General features: G+C 45.7%; 1 protein-coding gene across 1 annotated transcript in view; it reads right to left on the minus strand.

Moving 5' to 3' along the window:
• CRHR2 (corticotropin releasing hormone receptor 2) overlaps positions 1-17318 on the minus strand; it is a 139087-nt gene that overhangs the window by 37368 nt on the left and 84401 nt on the right. The window contains exons 5-7 of the mRNA XM_084855101.1: positions 15466-15619; positions 12540-12600; positions 8657-8729 (exon numbers count right to left, since the gene is read on the minus strand). Coding sequence (XP_084711227.1) covers positions 8657-8729; positions 12540-12600; positions 15466-15619 — 288 coding nt within the window. The remainder of the gene's footprint in view (positions 1-8656; positions 8730-12539; positions 12601-15465; positions 15620-17318) is intronic.

Raw genomic sequence — 17318 nt, forward strand, 5'->3', positions numbered from 1 at the left:
GCCTCATTTATATACCGTTAAAAGCCAGCAAGAAATACATGTCTTTACCTGTCACTGAACAAGCATCAGCCAGGAACCTTGGAAAATGAATGGAGGGTATTGGGGGAGTTCTGGAAATGAGACACCATAACTAAGAAGGCCCTGCTGCATTGCTTCCCCATGCCACAGAAGGTCTGAACAAAGCCTTTGAAGATCTTAGCAGTGGGGCAAGTTCATGAATAGGCAATCCTTCATTTACCCTGGGCCCAAGTCATTTTGGTCTGACATTTGGTCAGACTTGCCCCTATTGTTTCCTTGAATATTCCTGCTCCCACTGTGCGCTGCTAATGATGTGGAGGGCAAGGAAATTGTGCCAGTAAGTCTGTCATTTTAGGCCATAGCACCTAACAGGGCTGCCATTTTAGGCCATAGCACCTTGTCGCATGTCATGTCTAGGGTCAGTGCTTAGATCCTGTGCTTATACAGCACCAGTCATTTGCACAGTGCTACCCAATGTTCATTGTCTTCACATCATCCCTGTGCAAAATGCCATTATTACACCCACTTTACAAATGGGGAATGGAGAGTGAGGGATGGCTACTCCCCACTCCATTGCTGACTGTCAGAAATCAATCATCCTTCCCCTTCGCAATCAACACCGCAAGGGGACAAAGCTTCAGGCTAATACGACTTTATTTTGCTAGAGGCTAGCCTCTCTCCAAATGCAGATTCCAGGAAGCTCTCAGACTGCCTCAGGCCCCTAAACAACTAATCTGCAATCTCTAATTAGAGGAGATGAACCAGAGGGTACTGAAGTTGCCGACAGTTTGGGCATGAGCTTCATGCTTAGACTTATTTTGCAGTGATGTCCCTCCCTTAGGGTGGCTCCCTCCTGCACTGGCTTCCAAGAGTGGCTATCCTGGCGGAGCATCTGAGCCCTGCTCCTAACTTTCCCCACTTTGCTTTGTGACATGCTCAAGCATCTCTCAAATCATGCCCCTCGTCCTCCTCCTTCTCCTCCTTGGAGACTTGAGTTCCTGACAGTGGAGAGAGGGGGCAGAGACTCAGCCTGGGGCATCTGTTTGTCAAGGCCTTCAGAGGAATCTCTCCCAGCCTCTTGGCTCACTAGGGAGGGTCCCTCCCCCGGCTTCTGATCTAGCTGCTCCATCTCTGATTCAGATTGGAGCTGTCAGACATCTCAAGGCACTTGGACTCATCCCTGACACTGACTAAAACTGATGTAGCAGCCCCTGAAAATTCAGCAGCTGAACAGCCATGCAGGATAGGATTACACATTTAACAACCACACATTTTAACAATCGCAAATCAAGCAATTCTCATGAGAGGTGTAAAGGAAATTAAATGAAGACAAGGTGGAAAATTGCCCGGACTCAAGCCAAGGGAAATGGGTGTGGCGCAGCCTCAGTTTCTGATACGAAAGCTCTGTTGGGGCTGTGGTAGAAAACTGTTTAGATCTGGGAGCTGCCATTTTCATAGAATCATAGAACCATAGAAGAGCATGGTTGGAAGGGTCCTATAAGACCATCAAGTCCAACCCCCTGCTCAATGCAGGAACCCAAGTCAAATTTTATTCCCCCGCGCCCCCCCCCATGTAGCATCGCTCTAGGGTGTTGTGAGGAAATATTTTAATTTCCCACAATGCCCCAGTGTGACTCTACATTGGCAGCATTGTGGGAAATTAAAATGGCACTCCACTGCAGCACTGCTGCTGTCCAGTAAGCATGCAGTGCCTGGGGGGGGGGTGACGTAGGAGCCTCCCTCCAATGGTGTAGGAGCTCCCCCTTCAACTGAGGGTTTCCTTAAACCTGGAGCCAGTCTTGGGGGCAAGTTCCTCAGCTTCTGGAGAACCGGCCTCTCACTATTCATGATGGCCAAATAAAGTTTGAAGGGAAAAGTAAATGGCAGAACTGCAAGTCACCCCCCCCCCCCGCTACACACTTCCTCCCCGTCTGATTTGAATATTCATCTTCCGGCAGGAGCTTGCGATTTCCTTCAGAAAGATCTCTCTTGAGGAGGACAAGAGTCAATTAGGAATAGATACAAACAAACCAGGAGAGCTTGCTTCCTGCTCTTTGCAATCAAGGAACTATTTTGTGAAGCTTTTAGAAATGTAACTTTGTGGGAAGAACAAGAACGCAATCTCCTGAGACCGAGGCAGATGCACCTGGGATGTGCACAGGTGTCTTCTCTTAGCTGGTATTACGGTTGTGCCATCATTCTCTTCTCTCTTTTCAGAGCCAGTGTGGTGTGGTGGCTGTAGCAGCCCCCTCTAACCCCCAGCTGGGTTGGACTACACCTCCCACCATCCACATCCAGCATGGCCAATGGTCATGCTGGATAGGGATGATGGGATGTGTTCTTTCCAACACAGCTGGAAAACACCAGGTTGGGGAAATCTGAACTAGAGCATCAGACTAGTAGCAAGGAGATGGAGGGAATTATTCCTCAAGAGATGTCAGTTCAAATCCCCACGCAGCCATGAAGCTCAATGGCTCTGCGCTTAGGCCAACCACTCTCTCTCAGCCTAACCTGCCTCACAGGGTTGTGGTACAGGTAAAATAGGTGGGGAGAAACATGCATGCCAACGGAGCTCCCGGAAGGGAGGGAGAGAGGGAGCAGTGGAGGCTGGTGGCTCCGAGTTCAGTGGGGCTGTGCCTCCATTCTGGGTTTTAGTCAGAACCAGCCAGAACTCTAAAGGAGCTCTCCAAGGTGCTGACCCCTATCTCAAAAATAGGTTCTGCACCCTGGAGAGCTCTTTAGAATTCTGGCTGGTTCTGACTGAACCCCAGACTGGATTCACAGCCCCACCAAAATCAGAGCCACCAGCCTCCACCAGAAGGAAGGGCTAAAAATATAAGCAATAATGGTATCTCCAACATAAGCAATAAGGACATCATTCCAATCACACAGGTGTAAGTTACTGTTTCATGTGATATTCACAGAACACCGACTCTTTAAACATTATTGGTAGCATAGACAACACACAACGTAAACAGAAACATACCAAATACAGAAGAAAGATATTCAAAACAAAACAACACAGAGCTTCGGCTATTGGGTGGCATAGAAATGAAATGAATGAATGAATGAATGAATGAATAATAGTATTGACCATCTGGTGTGGAACCTCATGCCTGCTGTCCAAATCTAGCTCACCTGGGGTCCCATTCCAGACTTCTAGGGTTCCCCAGATGGCCATCCTCCCCTGCCACCCCTTGCCCATGACTGCCAACTGTTTGGTGGTTCCTGGCTTTGGCATGGTTCCCCCCCCCCATTCTAGAAGGCTGAAATGCCTCTCCTAAGGCTGAGTTACTGGCAGTGAGAGCTTCCAGCTAAAACAGGCAGGCATTTGGGGTAATTTGGTCCCACCCTTTTTGCTCCACTCTTGCCTCCAGTCCAAACCACCACTGGCGTGTGGCCCCCAAGAGCTTCTCCAATATTGAATTAGGCCTTCAGGTTGAAAGAGGCTCAGCTCCCCCACTGCAAATGCTGAACAACACAAGGACTTCAAGTAGCAAACTGAAACATACGAAGAGCCATGCTGGTTCAGACCAAGGATCCATCTAGTCCAACATTCTGTTCCCACAGTGGCCAACCAGCTGTTGACCAGGAACCCACAAGAAGGGCATGAGTGCAACAGCACCCTCCCACCCATGTTCCCCAGCAACTGGTGTACATAGGCTTACTGCCTCTGGAACTGGAGGTAGCACATAGCCATCAAGCCTAGTAACCACTGATAGCTTTTTCCTCCAGGAATTTGTCTAGCCCCCTTTTAAAGACATCCAAATTGGTGGTCATCACTACATCCTGTGGTAGCAACTGAGATGTGAGTTAGAGAGGTACAGGAAAATGGATCTCCAAAATGTAAGGATTACACAAGCAGATTCCTACTGGATCAGAGCAACATTCCATCCTGTTCACCATCTTACTTCCCCCACTGGCCAACCAGGCACCTTCAGAAGTCCGCAAAAAAACATGATGGTTGTGCTCCCCTCCACTGTGTGCTCCCTGATATTGGTATATAGATGTACTGACTCTGAAACATGGAGGTCCCATTTGGCTATCATGACTAATAGCCATTGATAGCCCTTTCAGTGGGCGATTGGTGCCACACAGCAGAAAACTTGATATGCTCTTAATTTAACTGAATTGAATAATCCGCAAGCCTTTGTGAGCCATTCCGACTTCCTAGGCTTTCTGGTGCATTGCATATTTCAGCCTTGCAGCAGATAAACTCATACAACAAAGGTTCTTGTAAATTTATGGGTAGCACTGTTTTAACATAATTAAGGAGAAACATCATAGGGTCTGGGTACTATTGACTGTGTTTCAAAGATCTCATTAAGGGCATTTATCACCATTTCCCAGAAATCAGCAATCAGCAGTCCACCATCACCTGTAATAAAAAATCCACTTCATTCACTGAACAGCAATGACAACTGCCATTATGATTTCTATAAATCTTATCCCAGTTCTGCAGTGACAAATGTCAGTGTGTTGCAATTTTACAAGCTATATTCTCTAATGTTGCACACTGTAGAACATTCTGAGCCTTTAGTGAATTAAAAAAGCCAGACTTTATCTCATATATTATCCTGTAAGGCATGACTTAATTTGGATGGAGTGTCTTCTTCCAATAAACTATGATATACTTACGATAACTTCTTAGTTTTTTTCTGTGAACACCACCCCTCCCACCCCAATGCACCTCAGCTTTTGGGACATTAATGTTCACCCAAGCTCAATCCAATTTTAAACAGGTTTTCATGATCACACGTGCCATCAAGGGTCCTGGGAATTCTAAACTTGGAACGTATAAAGTAGAAAATGCTTTTCAGGCAATCTGTAGGTGTCCCCATCGAATGACACCATGGAGTTTGCATGGTATATATGCTTTTAACCTCCTTGCATCATGGGCAGTAGTAGGGTTGATAATACCGCCATACTATTTTTGTGCCTAATCCCTTAATTTATAGGGAGGGCTCGTTCCCAGTGGTGTACCAGTAAATGCTGAAGTACCAGTCCTCATCATGATAGCCCCCATGGCCACCCCACCAGGGAAAGTCCAAAAATGTAGGCAGCTGTGTTGATCCATATCAATGAAACAGATCTAGCAGTTTCCATCTCCAACAGGAGCAGGTCTTTAGGACAGCTGATGGATCTCAATTGCCCATTCAAGACCAAGGCACCCCAAAATACTGTGCATTACAACAGGGATCATGCATAACAATATACTGCTGCTGGGAAAATCCATTCCCTCCCTCCTGCTACTGTGAGGATCACAGCTAAGCTCAGAGGGAACTGGGAAGTCTGAAGGGGGTGGTAGATGATGCTACGTTCCCTGTTAATCAGAAACTCCTGGTGCTTCAGCCCTGTGACTCCACTACAACACTGCTCATTCCTCAATTCTACCATGTCCAGTTAAGCGTACTGCAAGTAGGTAGAGACATGGAGAACAGGGTGTGCAGACTCTTGGACAACTTACATGACTCTCCCAGACAGTGCATAGTTTTTATCTTCCCCAACTGTGGTTGTGTGGATACCCATGCGTACTGATTTACCATGGACAGCAGGAGAGTGTTTCCGGGAGGACTGGTTTGGATGGCGTACTGAAGCCAGAAAGATGCTATAAAAGACAACACAGAGCAGCACTGCCAAAGGGGTGCAGTGTGCAGAGCATGACCTTTTGGCAAGCCCATTCAGTGATTTATAAGGCAAAGGAAAGAAATGCTGCCCAATTGGTATTGATCTTAGAATGTGATCTTTTTAAAATAAGAGCCGCTGAGTTAAATTAATTCATGAAAAGGTTAATATAGTCCAGGGTGGACAACCAGGAGCCCTGCAGAGGTGGCTGGATGACAACCCCCATCAGTCCTAGCCAGCACAGTCAGGGATGATGGGAATTGCAGTTCAGAAACATTTAAAGGACTACAGGTTTTTCACCCCTGATTTAGACCATGATCAGTTATTCAAATAGTCGCTGTGTATTATTATAGTCATAACATCAGTGTGGAAAGAAGGTTGATTCTATAGATACATTATTTGCATTTAAGGCACCAGAGGCTGGAGGTAATATCAGATAGAAACTTTTCTGATATATGTGAGATTGATATGGGTATTTCCAAGCTGTGCAATTAATCAATGTTTGTGTAATTAATTGGTTCACGTGTGATCAATTTTGGGACAGGAGGAGTAAAAAACTGTATTGCAGGTAGTTGGGCTGGGAAAGATTATCTTCCTGTGACCTTAAAGAAGCTTTTCTCTCTGTGACTTAAAGAGGCCTCACCAGCACTGTTACCAGCTGCTATCACTCTTCCTCCTCTTCATCCTCACTGCTACCCCTTGCATGCTCGACAGGCAGAGAGCCAGTAGCCCGTGGCATCTGCTGTTCCTCCTTCCCACCACCACCGTTGTTTGGGCCAGAGCGAGAGGCAGGGGAACAAGAAAGTTGCAATGGTGCAGAGGAGCAGCAGGTCCAGGGGGCTTTCATCATTGGGCCCCTGCTGGGGTGTGGGCCCTTGGCATGTGCCCAACCATGCCTAACCCTGATGGCGGCCTATATTGCCTGCATGCATCTTGAATGTCCTCTTTCCTTTATGTCTCATGAGAAGTCTGCTGTAAACAGCCCAGAGAAAGGTATTTCCTAACAGAGGGTCTCTTCTGTAGACAGCTCACGCCAGTGTTTTCTCTGCAGTTCGAATTGCTTAGGCTGCTTACAGAGGGAAAGAGACGCCCCCACCCCGCTGCCCCAAGATGCCAGTATGTCATTCAGAACTGATTGGTTTGGGTTTTTGTCTTCATTTCTTCTCTCACTTGGGCCCACAATATTATGCTGGCAGCACCTTAATATCTAACACACCAATTAAATCTTCTCATTCCGGGCAAGAAACGATCAGTGGTGGGAGCCGAACTCCTAGGCAACAGAGGAACGGCCATAATGTAAAATGAAATGGAAAAGTGGGAGAATGCAGCAGGGAAAGCTGCCCTGTGAGGCACCTTTTTGTTGTGGGATGGCAGTACTGGTGTTGTGACAGCAAGCACGCAAGGGTGGTGGTGGTGGTGTGGAATTTGCTCCTTTCCTGAGAGGAATTTCCCATGGAATCAGTTTTAGAAATTGGCCCATATTTCTCCTATATCATAGGATGTGTGTGTGTGTGGGGGGGGGGGGGACATGCACAGACATATCTAGAACTGAACTGCAGTTTGTATGCCTGGAAGCTGTTGTACTGGGGCTTACCCCTGAGTAGATATGCCTAGAACTTGAGCTGTGGATTGAATGCTTGGTGGGAAAATGTCCAAATCGTTATGAATTACATCTGGACATGAAGCGGATGTGTGAAGCGGCATCAACTCTCAGACTAAAGATGGACATAAGAATGGTCACAGTTGTGCCCTCACTCATGGTGTAAGCACCATTTCAGAACTTGTCTTACAGAACTGCATACTATCAAGTGGATCGCTGGATTGGCAAATTGCTTCTTGAACTAAAGAGGTATATCATAGAATCATAATTGGAAGGGACCTCAAAGGGCACCTAGTCCAGCCCCTGCTGGCAGTGAATCTGAACCTTGGATCGCTCCTTCAGAGTTCTAAGTGGTTCTGACTGAAACCTGGAGCGGATTCACCACCCCACTGACATTGGAACCACCAGCCTCCACTGTCTGCTGGTGTAGGAAAATCAGAACTACAGCACCTCTGGTAAGTGATCACTCAGAATCTGCTCGACAATCTCTAGCAAACGAGATTCCACAACCTTCCGAGGCAATCCATCCCACTGTCCAACAGCTCATACCATCAGGAAGTAATTTTAATGTTTTGTTAATATTTATTGTAATTTGAGCCCACTGGTTTGGGTCCTAACTTCTGGAGCAATAGGAAACGAATTTGCTCCTTCATCTATGTGACAACCCTTCAAATATTTGAAGATGGTTATCATATTGTCTCTTAATCGTCTTTTCCCTCAGTCTCCATCCTCGGTTTTGCCCCGCTGTTCATGCATTAAGCAGTGTGTCAACCATTTTTTAAAGCAATACATATGCATTTATGAATATATATGGTCATCTGTAAACTGGCTGCCCTCAACCCTGCCCAATCAGAAACATTCAAAAATCAGTTGCAAAACTGCCCACAGGGGTGGTTGTATGTCTGTGTGCAGTATTCTTATTTATAAAGCATTTAATATTACTAAAGGTACAGGATGGTGTACTGGTAATGTCACTGATACTATCCAATAGGTAGCTCTTCCTCAGTTCAGACTTGGCCACCCCCTCCCCCTTTACAGGTTAGCAATGCAAACAAATAGCTTAACTAAACACTAGGCAGAAAGGAATCTTCATGTGGTTGCATTGTCAAATCAGAATTCCCTTTTGCACCATGATTTAATAAATGTGTATGTGTGCCTCAGTAACCCATAGGGAGTGGGCAAGTGCACTGAAAATTGCAGCAAAACACACATGCACAATGGTCCGACCAAATCTAGAAACTGAAAATGGAGGAACGATGGATCATTAATGCATCGGTGCCATTCTGCAAACAAGATCAGGTAATATGGAACCCCACCATCAAGGGAGCCCCATCACCAAGAGAATTCAGATGGGGAACATTTTAAATGCAGTCCTAATTTTGATGAGAATCTCCAAGCTACAGGACTTCTTACCAGCAAAACAAGAATGACTGGTCCTTGATATATGTAGTCTATATACTTCCCTGGCTCCTTTCCAAACCAGCATCTGTAAATAGAAAGTGATTTATTAAGTGGATGTAAATCCAAATCAAGTAAACTATAATACAACCGTGTTGCATCTTTAGGAATTATACACAATTATGCTTCTGAATTACCAAGAACTCTCTTTTGTTTTTCATCTTAATTATGCAGATGAAATGAAATTGAGGGAGCTGCTTTTCTTTCATCAATGGTGTTTTCTTTAGATGGAGAGGGTAAGTGGCTGATTTGTGATTGTTATCATTTTTAATTATTGGTTCTACAGTAGTTTCCAGTAGTTTCTACGTGAAGTGTTTTTCCCCATGCTCATCTTTATAACAACCCCAAGAGTTGGGATGAAGCTTTTCTGTTCTCCTGTAAATATTCTTCACCTTATGACTAGGGAGCATCATCAAGTGAGGACATGTGCGAATGGGGCCTTACAGAGAGAACATTCAGGTCACCTTGCATGGTGTATTTCATTGTAAGAAATGCAGGGATCCAGCTGAAAGAAAAGGGGCTCGCCCTGAGGGATAGGAGGTGAGTTAACCATCCCTGAATGTGACTTGAGGAGGAAGCCAGGCTCTTCATGCATTCTGGATCAGGGCCCTGATGGCAGGCCAAGAAGGAGTATGGTTAGCAGACCCCAGCTATACAGTCACTCAGTTAGGAACTAGCCCAGTCAGTTCCCTAACCTGGTGTGCTCTTGGTGTCTGGGACTACTACAAGATAATGGGCGCTGTAGTATCAAACACCTGGAGGCCCCCAGGTTTGGGAAAGGCTGGCTTAGCCAGTGCAGAAGCATCATGTCATCTTGCTGGACATCTCCTCTGATCTTGGGCTTGTTTGACAGCTTCTTGGTCTCTCCGGTTAAGGCAGAATCTCGAGCCAGGTGGCAAAGGCGACCAGAATGGGACAAACAGTAAGGAGGAGAAAGAGTACCAGACTTGGACCTGAGGGATGGTCCTTTAAGACTCTGTACACCTCAGCCAGGGGACGGAGCCTGAGAGGGGAAGTCCAGCCCAGGAAAATATAATACAGCCTTTCCCAGACTGGCAACTTCCAGCGTGGCTGGGAATTATGGGAATCGCAGTCCCATGCCTCTGGAGGGGATTAGGTTGAGGAAGGCTGATATAATAATCTTCGGTTGAATCAGTTCCCTGGGTGCTGTCCAGGGTGCAGAAGGACCTGCCTCCAACACTCTTTGTTCGGTGCAGTACAGATCGGGGAATGAACACCGCCTATTCTCTCCTTCTTCTCCACCCTGCTCTGTGGCCATCTCTGGGCATCGCCTTGCCAGGGCTGGACACATAGGACAGTGTGAGTTCTCTCCTGCCACCTGCTCTGCCCCTAAGCACTCCATACTCAGCTGTTTTCTGCTGTTCTCTGCTCTGGTTTCTTTTCTGAGTGGGCTTGGAGGAAGCCTTTAGGGCTCCCTGTAGTGTGTGCTGGGACATCTGTGTTGGCATCGCTTCCTACCCAGATGGATGTGCCTATTTCCAGCCAGGCAGGCTATGGAGCCACTAAGGACCTCCATGTGGCGGCACCCACTCACAGGTATAGCTATGCTGATGAAAGGGCAGAGCTATGGAGATGGGAGCAGGCCTGGTTGGCAAGGGCCGGAGCATCTAGAGGCAGGAAGAAGGTTTAGGGCCCAGCCTAATGAAGCCCCCAAGTGTACCGCTTTACTTTTCCCCATAGGAGTGAACCACATCAGTTGGCTTAAGTAAGATTTCTTATGAAAACTTTTATGAATTGTGAATCACCCAGACAGCTTCAGCTATGGGGCGGGATAGAAATGAAATGAATAATAAGAGAAGGTGAAGTGTTGCGTTTGGAAACACTGTTTTGGGGAGGGCAAACAAACAAACAAACAATGCCCTCCACCCTGAAAAATAGGTGGCCTGGCCTGCACTGAGAGAGACTGCGTTCTCCCAACAGCCCTTGTCATCTACAGATATGAACACAGACTATGGATGTGTGAACACACCCCAGCTGAGGTTCTCTGGGCACCCGCTGAAGCGCGGCCCCTGCTCGCCCCCCCGGACCTGCGCTCAAGCCCCCACGAGCTCGGCAAGTCACCTGCACTCACCGTGACCCCATCTGGCGAGTGCCTGCCATTTTGCCGCCTTTTTTCCTGCCTAAAAGAGGTAGTTTAAAAATGTGCATATTTAAACATGCACATTTTGGAGGCTGGGAAAGCATAATAAGTGCAATATTAAGGGAGTTGAAAAATGTGCATATTTAAATATGCGCAGTTTGGGGGCTGGGAAAGCATAATATGCGCAATATTAAGGGAGTTTAAAAATGTGCATATTTAAATATGCGCAGTTTTGGGGCTGGGAAAGCATAATATGTGCAATATTAAGGGAGTTGAAAAAATGTGCATATTTAAATATGTGCAGTTTTGGGGTTGGGAAAGCATAATAAGTGCAATATTAAGGGAGTTGGAAAATGTGCATATATAATATGTGCAGTTTGGGGCTGGGAAAGCATAATATGCGCAATATTAAGGGAGTTGAAAAATGTGCATATTTAAATATGCGCAGTTTTGGGGCTGGGAAAGCATAATATGCTCAATATTAAGGGAGTTGAAAAAATGTGCATATTTAAATATGTTTGGGTGTGCAGTTTGGGGCTGGGAAAGCTTAATACGTGCATTATGCCTCTAATATTGCACTTATTAAGCTTTCCCGGCCCCAAACTGCACACATTTAAATATGCATATTTTTTAACTCCCTTTTTTACGCAGAAAAAAAAGGCAGCAAAATGGCGGGTGCTCGCCAGACAAGGTCGCGGTGAGTCTGGAAGGGCATGAGCAGGCATGAGTGAGGACGGGGGCTCAGTGGGTGTGGTCCAGGGATTGCAGGTGGGGGTGTGTGCGACAGACTCCTAGACCCAGTCGGGCACCCGCCGCATCCCTAACACAGACACAACAGAGCTGAGGAAAAATGTTTTCCCAACAAAATCGTAAGCAGAAAGCATCTCCTTGGGGGGAGGTTCTTAAAACTGGGGTGGGGATTTACTGGGAGAGAAGCACAGGTTGTGGTTGTTTTTCTCTCTTCTATTTTTAAATGTCATAGCTCAACCACATGCCATCTCTCCCCCCCCAACACAAAGCATCCAGAATGATGCTAGATCCTGCAGCTCTTTCTCCACTTGTGGTGGTACAGCCACGAAAATCAAAAGGTGTAAAAGAAGGAGAAAAAACAACCACCCTTCGTATGCTGCCAGCCCCTGAACGTTTAAGAATTTTTATACATGTCCCTCAAAAATGGCAAAAATAAAAATTCTCTCCGCTTTTGTGGCCTGCAAAAAGGAGCCATGAGCTTGGGGAGGCATTTTTTGGCTCAGGGCTAACAGATACCACCATCTGAATAACAAAGGACTGTATGAATTCTTCATAAAAGAAAAGATGAGCAAATAGGAGCAAAGGCCCTCAAACTTGCAAAGATATTTATTGTAAAATGAATTCTGTTGGCTTTGCATAGAAAAGGCCATGTGTTACATGCTGAAGGAAAAGGCTGCATACCAAACAAGGTAGCCACTCCACGTCCTACTCCCTCTTTTTAAAGTGCAGCTAACTTATCAAATGTCCCCCTGCTAGGACAAGCCAGATGGAGACCCCGGGCTGAGCAGCTGATGGCAAAGGCCTTAAGCCATTGAACATCAGTTTGTTTTTTTTTAAACATCCAGCTGCCAGGCACTCCAAAACCGCTAGAGGTTCTCTTCTTTCAAAGCACCCAACTCTGAAAACGTTGGCATTTTGGCCTGGTGGTTTTGCCATCAACCATGAAGTCACTCTTTGCATGCAGAAAAATGCAAAGGTTTTACTCACAGTTCATCTTCGTAATGTAGCTTACAGACAGCCCAAGCGATGATGATGGGGCAAGGGATACCTGGGAAAAAGGAAGCAGGGAAAGGGAAGGCCCTAAATTAACATTTCTCAAACTGTGGGCCAGGAGCCACCAACGGGTCTCAGAACTGAAGATTGCTCAGCGCCATGGCTGCCCCGTGCACACTGTGTAGGCAGGTGTGGCAGCAGGAGTAGGTCAAAGAGCAAGGCTAATATTTCTTCATAATAATAGTAATTTTTTTAAAAAAACTGGGAATAAAGAGGAAAAGGATGAGAGAGAGAAGCTGTTATAGGAGGAGGTGAGTGTAAAAGCAGCAGGAGGGAAGGAGGAAAGAAACTGGCAGTTAGAGATAGGGCACAAATTAATTTCAATGTGACAGGAGATGGGGAGATGAAATGACAGGAGATGAGTAAGAAGACTTGAAGAAGCATGTGGCGGGAAGGAGGAAAACAATAGAAAATCAAAGCTCTTCTCTACCTAGATCCTCTGGATCAACAAGTTCTGCCTGAAATGGGGAGGCTGAGTCATGATACCTCCAGAGCCAATGTCTGTACTTAACTTGAGCAAAGTGGAATATGGAACTCCCTGCTACAAGGAAATCACTGTGGCGAAGAATCCCTCAATTTCCAAAGAGGGATTAGGTATCCATAGAAAATTATATCCATAATTGCCAGTTAATAATGCCGCCTCCACCTGCCGCCATTTTGTGACTGGCTCCAACCCCGCACTACCATTTTGTGACTAGTGGGCCTCCGTCATTTTCTGCTCTCCCAAGAGGGCCCTGGAGAAAGAAATTTTGAGAACCCCTGCTCTGGATCATTTGGACAAGCATCACTCCTCCAAGGGGAGAAAATGGGGTGGAGCCTTGGTCAGGCATCAATGTGAATGGCTGTCTCCTGTGGGTGAGATATCACTTCTGCAAAGCCAAAGGTGGAAACTTTTCTGGGGCTGTAAAAACAAGGGGGGGGGGAGGAGTTTATATATTTAGATAAAAGTCTCTGCACTTTTAAGTACACCTTGAAAACATTACTTTTTTTAATTTAAAAAGGCCTTCTATGAAAAGTTTTTTTATCTGAATATGTCAACTTTTTTTATAACTCCTGTCAGTTGTGCTATTTCTCTTACATGTGTTTTATTGTTTTAATTATTTCATTGTTGATATTTTACTGTGATATGCAGTACTAGTAAGCTACATGTGAGAAGAGTTTTTTTTAAGGCAGGGAATACATTTAATAAGTACTTCTTATTATCTTTAAAAGATTCATATTCTGCCTTTCGATCAAGTGATCTCCATGTCAGCTTACAACAGATTGTAGTGACACCAACACACACACACACACACACATGGTTTGGTCATGTGGCTTCAAAGTATTTATTTTATTTATTTAAATAAAACATTTGTATCCTGCCCTATATCATTAAGATTTCAGGGCGGCGTTCAGATAAAATCAATTTAAGCAGTATAAAACAATAAATAATTTAAACACCTAAGAAAATATTTAACCATTAAGCAAGCTAATACCGATTAAAATCTAAAACAATAAAACAGTTAAAACAGTGCGCTACTTTAGGGAATACATTTAGCCCTCAAAGGCTTTGGTAAAAAGCCATGTTTTTACTTGGTGCTTAAACGAGACCAATGTCTGCGCCAATCGGGCCTCCAAGGGGAGGGCATTCCACAACCGGGGTGCTACAGCAGAGAAGGCCCTCTCCCATGCCCCACACCATCCTGTAAAAGTAAAGCCACATTCTGCTGAATTTTATCTAGAACAGATGACTCCACTGAAGGAAATCTATTTTTGTAGTTAGTATCTGAACAACCTGTAGAAGAGGAGGAGGGAAACTTTTTTGGCCAGACAGTTGATCGGGAAAAAGTGAGGGAGAAGCGAAGCCAACTGAGCGGCGCCTTCAGAGAGCACTCCTTGAAGTGGTGGCTCACAGCTCCTCTCCCTTCTTGGAGGGTGTGGGGTTTCAGGTAGGGGGATCATCTGAGCCCTTCATGAGTCGGATGTGGAGGCCAGGTGGGCTGGATTTGACCTGGAAGTTCCCAGTCCCTGTTGTAGAGAATTACTGATTTTTTTCCACTTGAGTTCACTGTAGCCTGTACACTCAACAGACACTGAGTCGCCAAGTGCAACTCGGTGCTGGACATGATGGGAATTGTAGCCCAACACATCTGTAGGGTGCCAGCTAGGGGATTGGTTGCTCTAGCCAATACATGACACGGGCTCTCCAAGACTTCTCAGAGCGGCTGTCTTGTGCTGATGCCAGTTCTGATCATGAGCATTGCTAACTACGGAAGTTGGAGACATCCTCAATGGAATCAAATGAGGTCAAATTTCTATGAACCTGATCCACATATTCTGCCACGGACCGGCTTTTCCTGAGTCACACAGATTCTGTGGACTTGCGGACTGTTTTTTTTTTTTTTTAACTTTCCAGAATTTTGTGCAAATTCTATGTAGCGATAGAAAAATATGGACATAAAAAAAAAAGCCAGCCAAAAATGCACATTTATCCCATAGGCTAAAGAATGAAAATGTGCATTGGGGGGGATTTGTGCACTTGCACAAGTGTTAATTTGCACAAATTCAGGAAATGGGGAAAAATGCGATTCCGTCAATGAGTGAACAATGGAACGACAGGCACCTAACAATCCGTGAAACATAGACAGAACTGATATTACAAATGCTGTACATCCCTTTTTCTAACTACTCAATGCATTTCAAACATAATAGGAACATGAACTAGGACAAGAATTAATCTTGAATAAAGCAAATGAAAGTGCTTTAAGCCCCACCCTGAATCAGCAGTAAAAAGAAAAGGAAAAAAGGACAGGGCCTCTCCGTCTCCCTCTGTGTTGCATGCTTATGATTCCATGCACCTGCCCCCGTCCTTGCTACTCACACCATCCTATGAAGAGGAAGACCCATTTCCTCAGTTTGTCTGTTGAATAGGTCATCACGATGGCCGTGTGCAAGTAGCAGCCTTCTACGAACATCCAGAAGAAATTGGTCACCACAAAGTAATTGAAGATGGTTGTGATACATCGACACCACAGCTGGCAAAGGAATCAGATGAGATCCACAGGTGAGGCCTATGGGGCAGGCAGATGCATTTTGACCCATTTGTACAAGATGCTCCTATGGGGCACCTTCACTGGTTCCTGCAGTATACAGACCTAGGGTGCAATCCAATGCACGTTTAGAGAGAGAGAAAGTCCTACAACTCCCAGCATTCCCAAGCCAGCAGTGCTGGGAGTTGTAGGACTTTCTCTCTCTCCAAAGACGCATAGGATTGCACCTTTAGCTAATTAGAGTTCTTTTTTGCAGTTTTATCCTCACTGTCCTCCAAAGCCCTTTGGTCAATACACAGTCCCACCCTCTTATCCTCACAACAGCCTTTTAAGGTTGGCAAGGCTGATGGATACATGATTGGACTAAGGTGATTTTTGTGGCTTGGCAGGGATTTGGGCCCAGGAATTGGGCGAGTTCTGATGATTTGCAAACGGGATGGACATTTTCATGCACCCCTGGCAGAGAGCAGAAAGGTGCTTACAAAGCAAAATAGTGCTTCAGGAAGGGGGGAGTCCCTTGAGACATATGAATGCCATCTGCTCACATGTTTTCAAGCTTCCCTTCTCAATTGTGAGGTCTTAAAACATGTGGTTTTAAAAACGGGAAAACAAAATAGACACTCCAAGGAATGAGAGTCCAAGCTGTATGCCATGCTGTTCAGTGTGCCCACAACCCTGATCCTAGGAAGACAGGGGCTGCTCCACTGGACTGAGACCAGTGACCCACCTTGGGCCTGATCTTCTGTCTCTGACAGTGGGTGGTCTTGGGAGCTGGAGTTGTAGTGCAGTTATGGAAGGACCGACCCATATGATAGGGTGCTGCCTGGGATGGACACCCAACAAGCTTTTCTCTTGGCGGAGGTCTGTGGAGAGGATTTTTCCACAAGCGAGATCAGGTGGTCATGAAGAACATATTGCAAGAACACAAGAATTATCTTGTTGGGTCAGCCATTGGCCATGCTCTCTGGGATGGTGGGAGTTGTGATTTTTTAAAAAAATTATTTGATTTATATCTGGCCTTTCTACCAAAAAATGGCACCCAAGGCACTCTAGTGCATCAGGAGGGCACCATGTTGGGGAAGGCTGGGACAAACTAAGGTCCATCTAGTCCAGCAGTGGCTGGCTGGATGCCTCTGGAAATCTACCTAAAACATGCTGGTCCTTATTATTTGTCTTCATAAGAAGAACTCTGCTGGATCAGACTCAAGTCATATCTAGTTCCGCTTTCCAAAATGCCCAACCAGATGTCTGTGGGATGCTCACAAGTAGGACATGACAGCAATATAGCACCCTTCTATCCATGTTCTCCAGCAACTGGCATTCAAAGGCATACTGCCTCTGATCCTGAATATGTAGCACATAGCATACAAATAGCACACAGCATATAGGACTAGTAAGTGGAAATCATACTCCTTATGTACACAGAGATTCCTTTTAGGGGTCATTGTTGATAGCCATTGACAGACCTCTCTTCTTTTCGATCAAAGGGGCCTGTTTGGATTTCATGCTAAACCATGGTGGTTGAGGAATTCCCAGTAACCATAGTGGCTTAGCGTGTTGCATGGGGGGAGAAAACCACGTTCCCCATGGTTACTAAGCTACCGCCACTAACCACCTCCCTACAAAATGGTCAAGGGCCCCCGGGAAGGCTTACTGTGTTGTCTGGTGGGCTCCCCAGTGGTTT

Source organism: Heloderma suspectum, chromosome 5 (genome assembly GCF_057233095.1).
Source record: "Heloderma suspectum isolate Gila_16-S chromosome 5, 16-S_ref, whole genome shotgun sequence".
Taxonomy (NCBI): Eukaryota; Metazoa; Chordata; class Lepidosauria; order Squamata; family Helodermatidae; genus Heloderma; species Heloderma suspectum.